This window comes from Linderina pennispora, assembly GCF_002104995.1.
Source record: "Linderina pennispora strain ATCC 12442 chromosome Unknown DL89scaffold_106, whole genome shotgun sequence".
NCBI classification, from domain to species: domain Eukaryota; kingdom Fungi; phylum Kickxellomycota; class Kickxellomycetes; order Kickxellales; family Kickxellaceae; genus Linderina; species Linderina pennispora.
In genome coordinates this window covers 1-13,198 of record NW_024468354.1, presented here as the reverse complement: position 1 = coordinate 13,198, position 13,198 = coordinate 1, and the positions used below count along the sequence as shown (strand labels likewise).

Genomic DNA, 13,198 nt, shown 5'->3' with positions numbered 1-13,198 from the left:
TATAAGTATATGGCTCAGGTGTATACTGTGCACACGCGCCATCCACATTGACGTTGTAGCGGGCAGGTCCAACGTCGCTCTTGGTCTTGACAACCTCAAAGTTGAGCTTGTAGTGGGCATCTTCCAGGATTCCAAATGGATAGTTCATCATGTTGAACACGTTGGGATCAACTCCAGACGATAGCGACATTTCGTTGTCATTCTCCACGATATCGACAAGTTCACCAAGTTCGCCGACAATAGCTACATCACTAATGGCAGCATGTGCGCTCTCTTGAGCGTGCGTTTGGATGACCACTGCGGCGAGAAGAGCAGAGACGAGTCCTAGCTTGAGCATTGTTTGCATGGGGTTGGCGGGTAATTGAAGTGGATGATGGGCTAAGAACCGCACCGCAAGCCCAGCCATTTTATAGTCTGTACGAATGGCTTGGCGCAAGGAGTGCCCCTGGTCCTGGTGGCATCATACTGGGAGACTGGTAGGGACAGGTTGTTGGCAACGCAGCACAGAACATTCGGTTGACAGCAAAACGGAAACGACCTGCTGATTTCTTCCAAAATGGGACCCTCGCTCCGTATCACAAACCAGTTTGGGATACCAGCTCATGCGAATTTCCGCAGGTCACTGTCAGCACATGTGCAGCGGATGTCGGTATCTATTTAACTAGCTGAATGGGGACTGCTGGCTGAGCTTGTGGCTATCGGTCTTGGCAGCGCGCGCTGTCGGAACTAGGTTGGAATTCTAGAAGCCATTTGCCCAGAGCAAATGTGAGCACATCCAAGCTGAGAATATTCCAATGCCACATGCACACATTTCACACACCGACCATGTGTGCTTAGCGATGTTCTTGGGATTTTTACAGAAGGATAAAAGATAATGTTCAGGCTGTGCCGCCAGACTCAGTCATAGTCAGTGTCTGCATCGTCAACCACGTTGCCGCCACGGAAGTTGTCAGCAGCGACAGCGAAATCTTCGCTGCCATTGCCATTGACATCATCGTTGCTATCGTCGCTGGCATGGGCAATAGTTGCCTCTCCCTCTGCTGCTGCCGCAAGGGTTGAGAAGAACTGACCAACATCAACCTCATCAAAGTCGACGTCGCTGTCAATATCGTCCAAGGCATCCGTTGCTGAAGCGCCTAGCTCGTAGTCAAGAGAGCCAAGGAAGCCATTCTCGCCGAGTGCCAGCAGCGGCTCCAAGAGTAGCTCATCGGGATACTTGCTTGCATATGCGTCAGAGCTCTCATACTGGCTGTTGCTGTCGCTGTACTCGGCCTTGTACATGCCACTGCATCCAACCTGCGGGAAGCGTGGGGTGAATACTGTGGTGAATACTTGCGCTGAGTACGAGTCCAGATCGCCACGATCACTATCGTAGCCATCATTGCTGCCATCATTGCCGCCATCATTATCGCGGTCATCGTCGCCAGCATCGTCACTCCTTGCCATCCAGTACGGCTCGGAGAACTCATAGCGAGTGTAGGTAATAGTGCGTGGCTCAGGCGTGTACTGAGCACACGCTCCACCGACCTCGATGCCGTAGTTTACAGCTCCGCCGTCGCTCTTGGTTTTGGCAAGATCCAGCTTAAAGTTGTATGAGGCGTCTGCCATAAATCCCCAAGGGTAGAAGATAGGCGGATACGAGTACACGGCAGTGGGTGACTCGTCGGTGCCGATATCGCCGAGCTCAGTCGAGGATGACAACTCGACACCGATGTCACTAGGCTCGGTAGAAGTAGGGAAGCTGCTGTCAGCACTGGCACGAGCCTGCAGAGCAAGCACAGCGAGCAGACTAGAAGCAAGTGGCAGCTGAACCATGGTGAAAAAGTGCTAAAAGTGGTTAAAGAAACGAATCAAGAAGAAAAGCCAAATAGCTAAAGTATCCGGAGCAACGGCTGGTGTTGCGTTTGCGTATGGCAGCACAGGCATAAGGATATTTATACTAGTGACAGCTAATGCCGGCAGCCCTCCGGTTGCATGCGTCATGCACTACGCAATAGCTACCAAAGATTGTCAGCTGCCGCCAAGAACTCGGCTGCGGGAATACAAAGTCCGCCTCGTATCTTCGCTGCCCGAGCAGCAATTTCCGCCTCTGTCTACGGAACTCGCGGGCTGTCTGGCAGCGCTTGCGGACAAGGCATGTAGTCGTTTAAAGCAGTATACGAAACATCAATGAGGGGAATCGGATTCACGCTCTGATACGTCGCTGTAGTAGCACGCTGGCTTGCACTGTCACTGTACTTGGCATTGTAGATACCACTGCATGTGTCGGCAGAATATGTAGGCGTGAACGTTGTCACGACATACCGACCCAAGGAAGCTGTAGTTGTGTAGTCAATGGCTCCAGGGTAATCGGAGAAGTATGTGTAGGGATAGGGATCGGGAAGGTACCGGGAACAGTCTCAGCCTATCTCAACCGCAGCACAGATACCAGCTCACTGCTATACCAGGATCGAAGGTGAGAGTGATGTTTGGTGGTCTGCATCAGGTAGGGATGATGTCTGTCGCTAGCAGATTCCACGGGCTTCTTTCAACAGTTGCAATAATGAGCAGACGACCCTGTCAGCCTCGTTAGCAGTGCTGGTTGGGCTGTAGACAATAGCAGGAGTGATGGTAATGCGTCCAGGCAGCTTCCGTGCCAACATTTAACGAGATTCGCATTTTGAAATCACACAAAATCAAAAAGTGAACCAGCTATATCGAAGAGCTGGTGAACTGGACATGGCCAAACCCAGACTTGCCAACCTAGTTGCCGCTGTCCGTATCATTGCCTGCGTTATTGCCGTCGCTGACATGACCCCCACTGACATAAATGTCCCTGACATCGCCCTGGTGCTCAATATTGCCATCTTCATCGTCTGTAACGTTGCTGTGACCACTGTTGTCCTTGGTATTCCCTTTGGGATGCGGGCAACGGTGGATAGCGGCAGGAGCTACTAGGACTGGCTCAGGCTGAGTTGATAGGGCGGGTTTTGCATCATAATCATCGCTGCCATTGGCATGGTCATCGTCGTTTCCGGTGATGTTCCCATCGTCATCACGACGGATAATGCCATACCTGGCCAAGAGAACGTGCTTCACACCATTTGGCAGATGACCAAAGACATCGGCGTTGAATCCCCAGGGGTGAGCGACTGGCGGACGAGAGAAGATTGTAGCAGATGCATCGGCGTCAGTGCTACCAAGTGGAGCGGCGTTGGCGGATGTATTCAGGGCAACCACGGCAAGCACAGCAGAGACGAAGTAAACCTTGACCATATTAGGTGGTAGCTAGTTGAAGGTGCTGGTAGGCAGAACTGGAGAGGTGGTAGAGAACAGCAGAGAATATTGGAGCGGCTGTGCCCAGATTAGGATTGTGTATGTTGGTAGATTCTGTAGAAATGGACGGCTGGTGTCGAGAGATTTATATACGTCTGGACCACTGCAGGCAGAACTTAATGGCAACATCAACTGGCAGCATCTACTGGCAGCCTTTCCTCATAGTTCATGCAATATGTGGTGTCAGATAAATGTAGGCAGCTGGCATGCACCGACGTTCCATGATAATATGCCAAGACACCGTCTGCTGCAGTCAGTGCGCATGGTGGCAGGTCCTTCTGCCCTCTATCCACTGAGGTGTGGAGCAGGCTTGGTGAGCCGCTGTGAGGAACACCGGTGAGGGGCATCAGGAATGTTCGGAGCAAGAATAGGCACTGGGGAACCAAAAATACCGCGCATCGCAGTGGATTGAGAAAACTCCATTAGGCAAAAATAATTAGCAGCAAATGTGTCTCCGCGTCTGTTCTGAGGCAGAAATGTGTGTAGGATTGGTTGAGGCATTTACGCCGACAGCTTCGCGGCAATATTCGCAAAGGTCTCGCCCTGTGCAACGGCTGCTGCCAAGTCGTACTCGGTGGGCTGGCGTGCGCCGTCGCTGCCAGCAACCGTGCCTGCGCCCCACGGCGATCCGCCTGCGACTTGGTCGACACCCGGGTTGCCAGCGCTGGTGGAGAGCGCGGGGACAAAGACCATTCCGTGGTGGGCGAGAACGGGAAGGAACGAGAACGCAGTGGTTTCCTGGCCGCCGTGCTGAGAGGCTGTTGAGAAGAAAATTCCTGCGGGCTTGCCGCTGAGCGCGCCCTTGACCCACAGCGAGCCTGTGGAGTCAAAGAACGCCTTGACCTGGGCAGGAGCAGATCCGAAGCGGGTTGGGAATCCGAACAGGAAGCCATCGGCCTCGGCTAGCTTGTCAACGGTGATGACGGGGATGTCGGGCTTGGGTGGAGCATACATGCTCTGGAGGACGCTCTCGGACAGGGTCTCTGGGAACTGATATACCTCGACATCGACCAGTGCAGACTTTTCCAGTCCTTCCTTGATTGACTTGGAAATGGTGTGGACATGTCCGTAGGTGGAGTAGAAGACGACAAAGACCTTGGGGCGGGCCATGATATACTATGCGAGGCAGTACTGTGGTAAGTGTAGGTTGCGATTATATGGTTGCTGGTAGTGTTGTGTGTGGCTGGCGGGGATATGCGGCAGGCCGTTCTCAATTTATACAGAGCAACTATCGTGAGACTGGGAGGGAGGCTTACAAATATGCCAGCGGCTCGGATTACGAATTGTGTTTACTGATACTGGATGACAAAAGTACAGCGATGCAGGCGGTGGAGCGGTAGATTGCAGAGCCGGTGTGTCCATAGCAAAGCGTGAAGGGATCAGATCTGGACCATGGGCATTAGGCGGCAATTCACATCGCTGTCACGCTTCTCTCGCTCATGAAATGTACAGACTGGTATCGTAGCCTACAGATCAGTACCTGGCTCTGAGTGGGTGTATTCGCCCTAGGCAGGGTTTCTCGTTCGGATTCCTGTCGGCGTTTTGATTTCCATGACATGGTAGGTATGATTACAAATCGGCTATTGGCAATACGATGTCTGGAACCAGGCAATCATGTGCGGAATCTGAGCAGCAAGCAGGAGAGAGATCTGTGCTAATAGCTGCTGATTTCCTGCTGACTACACTGTGTGCCGCCTATTTCTGAGAGACCCAAAGTACTGGACTCGGGTGTCCTGCGGTTTCTGTGGACAGTCCATTGCACAAAAAGAATCTTCAAAGAGCAGATAAGCTTATTCTGCGCAGCCGTTCAGCGAGAGTTCACTTGGGTTGTTCGACGTTCTCTGCAATCGACTGGTGGATCCGCAAAACCTCGCCCGGTGCCGATATCTCCCTGTCGAGGAACGATGCCGTGTGCATCTCGCTCATAACGCTCTTCATCTGATCCACCTGGCTCGAGCCGATCGAGAAGCCCAGCTCGTCGAGCTCTGCCAGCAACGCACCAAGCTCGCCCACATTTGGAACAGTGCTTTCAGACTGGTGGCCGGCAGACTCCGACATGGCTTGACTATCAAGGCGGGCAATGCTGGTTGGATGTACTTGGCGGTATGCTGAGGCAACCTCGTGCAGGTAGCCGAGGACCACCAAGGGCAGGGCAGAGTTGACAAACTCTTGCTGCTGCTGCTCGACCTTCCCTGGCCTTGTCGAGATAAGCGAGGCGGACCCGACCGATCCCAACGATAGTGCCAATGCTACGAGTAGATTAATCTTCATTGCTGTGTGATATATATCCGGAGCGTGGAGGCAGGTGCAAGCAGGCTGCTGCAGTCAGAGTTTGGCATGGTGTAGCGGCATTGGCAGACAGCTAGCGGTGTTTACTGTGTCGCACTCTGGATGCATGGAACGCTGGCAGTAACAGGTCATCAGCTAATGTATTTCAAAAGTACTGTAATTAAAATACATTGCAGGTATCCACAAGGAACACGCCTATGTATGCAGCAGATGGGTAAACATGGTCACAGCAATTGCACGATTCATCGGCCAAGGTCACTTGTCATTCCACAGGAAACGTGGCTGATGCGACTGGAGCGGCATATTGTATACGTGGGACTGGGATCCGCCGACAATGTAGCGTGGAGACGGGTGGTGGGAGGGTTTAGGGAGGGACGGGATTGGCAAGCGGTTGAGCAAACAATTGGGAACACCGCATGATACCAGCAGTGGTTGGGTGGGAATTTGTTATCTTCCGTCACCAGCAAATTTCCTCGTTTCGGGCCGCGCGCGAGTTTTAAAAGCCAGTCTGGGCTCGGCTGGATCGGAGTCTCTAACCTCTCCCAAACTAAAATTTTTTCCTCAGCTAGTATTTTACCAAAGACACAGAAAGGATGGCAGACAAGATCATATTCCGGGACCTGGAGGTGCGCACGGTGCTGGGGCACGACTCGTGGGAGCGCACAAAGAAACAGCCGGTCCTCATTACGGCTGAAATTCACACGTCGATTGCGTCTGCGGGCCGCACAGACAAGGTCACGGAGAGCGTGCACTACGGCAACGCATGCAAGCAGGTCACGGCGTTTGCCGAGGGAGCCCACAGGCTGCAGTCGCTGGAGGCGCTTGCCGATGGCATCGTGCGGACGTGCCTGGGGGTGACGGAGCGGGCGCTGGCAGTGCACGTGACAGTGAACAAGCCGCGGGCCCTCCTGCACGCCAAGCACGCAGGCGTCGAGGTGTTCCGCACGCGCAAGGAGATGCTGGGCAGCTGGGGCAGCGAGCCGGTGCAGGCGGCGGACGAGAGCGACCAGGAGTTTGGGCAGCGCGTGGCCCGCGTGGGGGCCGAGCGCCTGGCGGCCGAGCAGGCGGCAGGGGCGCTGGCGCAGGAGGACCGGATTGCAGTGCGGCGGCTGCAGCTGAGCACGATCATCGGCGTGAATCTGTGGGAGCGGCACGCCAAGCAGGTGGTGGATCTGGACCTGACCATGCACTACCGCAAGGCGGCTGAGGTGCGGGATGCGGTGCCGGCGTACCGCAACTTCCGCACGGTGGTGGATGCGATCACGGAGCTGGTGGAGAAGAGCTCGTTCCGCACCGTCGAGGCGCTGGCGACGGCGGTGGCACGCGCTGGGGTCAAGGAGTGCCACGTGCCGCGCATCACCGTGCGCGTCGAGAAGCCCAGCGCGCTGGTCTTTGCTGCCTGCTCGGCAGTCGAGATCACCCGCGCCAGCTCGGACTTTGCGGCTGCCAGCGAGCCGCGGGCTCCTGGCGACATGCACTGCGCGTACATTGCGCTGGGCACGAATGTCGGCGACCGCCTGGCGAACCTGCACAAGGCATTGCTGCACCTGGCGGCTCTGCCCGAGTCGCGGCTGGTGGAAACTAGCTTTCTGTACGAGACCGCGCCCATGTATGTGGCCGACCAGCCGGCGTTCCTGAATGCAGCATGCCGGCTCACGACCCGGCTCGAGCCGCTGGCGCTGCTGGACGAGCTCAAGCGCATCGAGGCCGAGATGGGCCGCGACTTCAGCGTGATCCGCAACGGACCGCGCGTGATCGACCTGGACATTCTGTTCTACGACGAGCTAGTGATGCGCACTGAGCGGCTCACGCTTCCGCATGCACTGGTGCATGAGCGGCGGTTCCAGCTCGGCCCACTGTGCGATCTGGACCGCAGCATCATGCATCAGCAGCTCGGCAGATCGGCCGGGGCACTGTTCCGCCATCTGACCACCCACAGCAATGCCCCAAACGACATCGTGCAGGTCACGCCATTGCAGCCGCACTCAGGGCTCCTGCAATCGCTGGTGCCGGCCACGCAGAAGCACACGCTGTCCATGGGTATCGTCAACTGCACTCCCGACAGTTTCAGCGACGGCGGCGACTTCCTTGCCTGCGACAGTGCCGTCCAGCACGCGAAGCGCCTGGTGGAGGCCGGCGCCGACATTCTTGATATCGGCGGCCAGTCGACGCGGCCCGGAGCTGTGCCCGTCGGCGTTGCCGAAGAGATTGCGCGCGTGGTGCCGGTGGTGCGTGCGCTGCGCGAGCAGCAGGTCGGCGTTCCTATCTCCGTCGATACGTTCTATGCCGACGTGGCCCGTGCAGCGTTGGACGCGGGCGCTGATATAATCAATGACGTCACCGGCGGCTCGCACGACCCCGAGATGCTGCCGCTGGTGGCCAAGCGCCAGTGCCCGTACGTGCTGATGCATATGCGCGGCTCGCCGTCAACCATGACGCAGCTCAACGACTATGCGCAGTTCGACGGCGATGTGGTGCGCGGCACGCGATTCGAACTGGCGCAGCGCGTGCGCCAGGCATTGGACTGCGGCGTGGCGCGCTGGAACATTATCCTGGATCCGGGCATTGGCTTTGCCAAGGAGGGCAGCCAGAACTTTGATGTGCTGCGGCGGTTGCCCGAGCTCACCAAGCGCCATATTCGTGCGCCCGTGTCCGACCGCTCCGGCAAGCCCGACTCGGCTGACTCTCACGAGGGCTTCATTGAAGAGGATCTGCCGGTGGAGCTCGTTGGCTTCCCGGTGCTGGTCGGCAGCTCCCGCAAGCGCTTCATTGGCATGGCCACCGGCAAGGAGAACGCCAAGGACCGCGTCTGGGGCACTGCCGCAACCGTCTCTGCTGCTGTCCAGGGCGGTGCCGCCATTGTGCGCGTGCATGACGTGGCCGAGATGGTCGACGTTGCGCGCGTGTCCGACCACATCTACCGCACTCAGCAAGACCGCTAGCTGGGAATAACCCGCACCACACTCAGCAGCGCTATGATCATGGTCCTTTTTATGAAACTGAAGATGGAATAAAAAAACTAACCCTTGGTGACTTCATTTGCCACCTTTCACTCGTTGCTAAACAGACTCAGCAGGCACAGCGTCCCCAGCAGCCCCATCTTCAGCTGCGGATAGTCGTTCATCCAAATCGTGCCCATGCCCGCGTACGGCACGAATCCCTTGACGCGCCCGACGATCTCATCGCGCTGGATCCACAGTTGCCCCGGGTTATACAGTCCCCGGTCGTCCACCGGGTTATTGTCGCCCTTGGTTAGCAAAAACTGCTTTCCGTTCTCCCTCTCTGTGTGCACCTTCATCACCCGGTGCACAATCGGAATGTCCTTGCCCTCCAGCTTATACACCACCACCTCGCCAACCTCGATCGCCGAATGTCCGTTGTCCAGGAACAGAATGTCTCCGCGGTAGTACGCTGGCTCCATGCTGCCCGACAGTACCACTACCACTGGGCTCTCGCTGTTTGTGAACAGCGACATGCCCTTCCAGATCATGAATGCCGATGTGAGCACGCTGAGGAACGTCAGGCCCTGGAGAAGCAGCTACAGGAGTGGGAAGCAAATTTGTGCCAGGTTTAGTGCTGCCGCTGTGCCGGGCTCTTGCTTTCTTTTTCGGTCAATTGCCCCTTCTTCCCGCCGCACTTACCGACCGAACCCCCATTTTCTTCGCCTGCGTTACAAAGTCCATTTCTCTTAACAACAATGCGCAAATGAACTAAAAGAATATAATAAACCGTCGAATGTAGAGCTGAAATGAAGACAGGACTGCCGTCTGACGCCTGCTCGCCTGCTGAAAAGCAAAATGGCAAGGATGATCACACGTCAACATCCCCCATTGGTTGCCCCTCCCCAGCCCACAAGCGCGCTCCAACCACGAATTAATTTCCAGCACCAAACGCCAACACCAGGATTTCTCAGACAACAGCTTCTTTCAGTTCATATTTTTTTTTTTTGAATGGTAATGTATGTGCCACTGCGACAGTTCCACACGCCCGTACGCCCCACTTCGCCCACCCGAAGCCCGTCCGCCAGCGCTCTGCGCGCCCGCACTTCGCCCGACCTGCCCTCAGTATCCTCAGCGTCCTCTGTGCGCCACGAGAACGACGCCAGCTACGCTGATCCCTGGCCGTCGTCGCCGTCGTCGCTGGCAGGCGACCAGCTGGTCGCAAAGACGCCGACCTTCGAGTACTATGGATTTGTCGTTTACATGGTCTCGCTAGCCATATTCGGCACCTATCTGGTGTGGGCATACCTGCCAGATCACATACTGTGTGCCCTCGGCTTCACGTACTACCCGGACAGATACTGGGCCATGGCCCTGCCTGCATGGCTGTTCATGGCCGTCCTGTCCATATACTTTTTCAACATGGCATATATCATGTATGCTACCCCTCTACTGAACTCTCCTGACACCTTCTATGATCCAGACTCAAATGTCGCGCCGGCGGAGTCCCCCGACGACCACCTGTGCTGCGAGGTCGGCGGCATCCCGAACATTGCCGATATCCCGATCTCCGTCGTCAACAAATGCCTGTACAGCTAGCTGCTATCGTGTATATTTCTTCATTTATTGCTCCCCTCCTCCATCTAAAAGTCTGACACTCGTCCGTTGCGCTCCCAGTCACCGAACCGCGTCGGCTCCGGCCCCCGCGGCCCATTGACCTCTCCCGTCACCGGGTTTGTGTTATTTGGGAACGGCTTCAGCGGGTCGTTCGCATCGCGTACCGGCTCGTAGAACTTTTCTAGCTCCTCACTCGTCAGCCCGGCCGGCGGTGTGTCCGCCCTGTTTGCCTCTTCGATCAGCGCTGCCATACGCTTCTGCTCTGCTGTGTCTCCCAGTGGCAGCGGTCCAGGCGCTTCCGCAAACGGCGACCCCTTGTCACCGCTACTCCGCTGTACCGCGCCGAACCTGCTGAAATGCCGCGTGCTGGCTCGCATTACCATGCGGCGCGCGAAAATATTTGCCTGCATTTTCCTTAGCATAAGAATTTCGGTGAGAAACCAACAAGGAAAAAGAACAAACGTAACCAGCAGCTATCTCTGAGTTTTCGGTCTTTTGTTGCCGCTGGCCGGTGCCACTGGCCAGCCATTATCTAGCTCGTACGGATATGCGCTGTCCACCACTGCGATCGCATCCCTCATTGAAAAGACTCTCGTTCGGGTTGGCGTGCTCTGGTCGGTCACTGGATGCACCAGCGTGAGGCTGTTTACGCTGTGTCCATGGCCTCCACACATGCCAGTCTGCTGTGCCTGAGCCATGGGCGCCATCTGCGGTGGGAGTTCCACGCCCATAGGCAGCTGCAGGTTTGGTGCTGCCAGAATGCCCTCGTTGTTCAGCAACATTGGCATTGGCTGCGCTTGACCCATTTCAAACGGCAGCGGTGGAAGCAGCGGCATTGTCGCCCTATTGCTTGACTTGGATGCAGCAGCTGACAGGGTCTCAACACTCGCCTGCAGGTCCTTGACCATTCCCTTGACCTCGGCAAGGCCAGTGACTAGCGACAACGATTCCGTCTGCCATCTGCGGGCTGTGCTATCGAGTGATGCCATTGCATCATTCACCTTTCGTTCAATTGCTGCCCCCACCTGCACCGACATCTTGTCAAGAAGTCGCGATTCCAGTGATTGCACTACATAACAAATCCACATAAATGCGCTTGTGCTTAGTGCATTCGTCAGATCAGCAGCACCCTGAGGCTGCACATCTGTCTGCCATGCTTACCGGTGCTGCTGAGCTTAAGCTCAATATCTGCGACCGATGGCCTCGACATGTCTCTGTCAAACACCACGGAACGCTCAACTTTCTTCAGATCGGAGTGCAGGTCGCTGACACTGAGATTGACCTTGCTGGTCTTTTCATGCAGCGATGTTGAACGAGGACGCCATTTCCTGCCCTAGTCGATCCAGTGAGCGCTTCAGTGCCTTGTGGTCCTGGTGCAGCCGCCGCACTTTCCTCACCTGCTGATGATCCTGTATGCTGTGAACTAGCTGGTGGTCGCATTGCCATCACTGGCTGGCTGTCAAACTACACGATACAAACATCTGCTAATAGCATTACCAGCATCCATACTTTGGCAGGTCCGACGTATCACTCATCATGCCCCTTACCACTGTCTCATTCTGCGAGTTGTCGTTCGAATGGAGCACCGACATCTGCGTGCCGCTGAGCGAGCTATCCATCGAGTACCCGTCAAGGAATGACTTCTGTGCGGACATGTTGATTATGAAAAGAACGTTCAACCAGCATATCCCGAAGCAGAAAGAGGGCAAATGCTGCGCTGTATATCCAGCGTGCAATGACCCGCCCCAGCATATAGCGATGCCAATATCCCAAGCCTGTTTGATCTTTTTTACTAAACCTCAAGCTTGTTTGATTCTGGAACTTTGTCTGATGGATCTAGGAATCACGCGCGATCAAATATTTTTGCAGCGTTTTTTTTATTGGCACAGCACGCCATTCGACACTTTTTTCTTTTTCGTCTCTCAATTCAACCTTGCTGTTCATTCGCTTGCTCTTTTATCCACAGACCCCTCTTTTCCTCTATTTTAAAAGGTAACGCATGCCCAGACTGTAGTAGTCGGCCTAGCCTGCCGGATAAACGCTGGACAGATCACAGGAGGAGAAGGACGAGTTGGACACAGATCGACAGTGATAAACCGCTGGCTTAGACACGCTCACACTGTTTGATTGCATAGTGCACACGGTACACGGCCTAGCACTGGTGTCAAAACCCGCCATGTAAACGCATGCGACTAACGCAATGCCAGCAATGCTCCCGGCACTTTCTCTTTTGTATATGTAGCCGAAACGCAGTTTTTCGCCAGCAAAATTTACCATGCATCTTATGTACACTCTGGACGCCGAGGGCAAGCGTGTTTACACCTGAAGGTAAGGAGAACCCTATGACCCTGCTTGGATGCCTCAGCGGCAAACGGTTTCCTGGTTTTGGTGTTTTACAAGATCGACAGTTTGTTGCTCAATCCTCGATATGCATGTCCCTTTTATTGTAGAAGGTCACCGATGCCGGTGAGGTAACAAAGTCCGCGCACCCGGCGCGGTTCTCGCCCGACGACAAGTACTCGCGGCATCGCGTTACTCTGAAGAAGCGGTTCGGCCAGCTGCCGACCCAGCAGCCTGAGATCAAGGTGTAAAATGTGCTTTTTGAGAATACGAATAGACCCGTCCGACGGAGTTTTATTTTATTTTTTGGTTTCTGAGAATCGAGAAAAGAAGAAAGAGAAAAAGTACATTTTGTGTTTAGTTGCAGTCAAGGCAGACCGTCTGGATGTCGTAGTTGGTGTAGTCCGACATTGAGCACGACTGGCAGAACTTGCCGCCACAGCAGCAGCATGGCTGGATACAGCTTGGGCAGACCGCGCGCATGCATCTCCGGCACCCACTGGACTGAAGGTTGGCACTGGCCATGAATAGCTTTGTGCACGATGTGCACTGCGCCATGTTGATGGACATGGGCCCGTATTGCTGCTGTTGCTGCTGCTGCTGTTGTTGTTGCTGCTGCTGCTGCTGCTGCTGCTGCTGTTGTTGTTGCTGCTGCTGCTGCTGCTGCTGTTGTTGTTGTTGCTGCTGCTGCTGCTGCT

General features: G+C 55.4%; 5 protein-coding genes across 5 annotated transcripts; 1 reads left to right on the top strand and 4 right to left on the bottom strand.

Annotated features, from left to right (window-relative positions):
• Positions 1–828: 828 nt before the first annotated feature.
• On the bottom strand, positions 829–1,893 carry DL89DRAFT_272505 (uncharacterized protein; the record flags this gene model as incomplete). The annotated part of the gene is made up of 1 exon (XM_040888990.1): positions 829–1,893. A coding segment is annotated over exon 1 (914 nt), but the record flags the coding sequence as incomplete, so codon positions are not given.
• A 1,877-nt stretch (positions 1,894–3,770) lies between these two features.
• Positions 3,771–4,482, bottom strand: DL89DRAFT_272504 (flavo protein WrbA). The gene has a single exon (XM_040888989.1). It carries the CDS (start codon positions 4,423–4,425, stop codon positions 3,817–3,819), a length of 609 nt encoding a protein of 202 aa, XP_040739226.1. The 5' UTR covers positions 4,426–4,482; the 3' UTR covers positions 3,771–3,816.
• A 572-nt stretch (positions 4,483–5,054) lies between these two features.
• Positions 5,055–5,606, bottom strand: DL89DRAFT_272503 (uncharacterized protein). Its single transcript, XM_040888988.1, has one exon. It carries the CDS (start codon positions 5,584–5,586, stop codon positions 5,134–5,136), a length of 453 nt encoding a protein of 150 aa, XP_040739225.1. The 5' UTR covers positions 5,587–5,606; the 3' UTR covers positions 5,055–5,133.
• Positions 5,607–12,435: 6,829 nt separating this feature from the next.
• Positions 12,436–12,839, top strand: DL89DRAFT_326865 (H/ACA ribonucleoprotein complex subunit 3; the record flags this gene model as incomplete). The annotated part of the gene is made up of 2 exons (XM_040891539.1): positions 12,436–12,474; positions 12,611–12,839. 2 exons carry the CDS (start codon positions 12,436–12,438, stop codon positions 12,749–12,751), a joined length of 180 nt encoding a protein of 59 aa, XP_040739224.1. The 3' UTR covers positions 12,752–12,839.
• An 18-nt stretch (positions 12,840–12,857) lies between these two features.
• DL89DRAFT_297526 (uncharacterized protein) lies at positions 12,858–13,190 on the bottom strand (the record flags this gene model as incomplete). The annotated part of the gene is made up of 2 exons (XM_040890750.1): positions 12,858–12,929; positions 12,975–13,190. Coding segments are annotated over 2 exons (288 nt in total), but the record flags the coding sequence as incomplete, so codon positions are not given.
• Positions 13,191–13,198: the final 8 nt, after the last annotated feature.

Excerpts from the sequence above, each read along its gene's own strand:
- DL89DRAFT_272504 (XM_040888989.1), bottom strand. The coding sequence starts at position 4,425 with ATGGCCCGCCCCAAGGTCTTTGTCGTCTTCTACTCCACCTACGGACAT.
- DL89DRAFT_272503 (XM_040888988.1), bottom strand. The coding sequence starts at position 5,586 with ATGAAGATTAATCTACTCGTAGCATTGGCACTATCGTTGGGATCGGTC.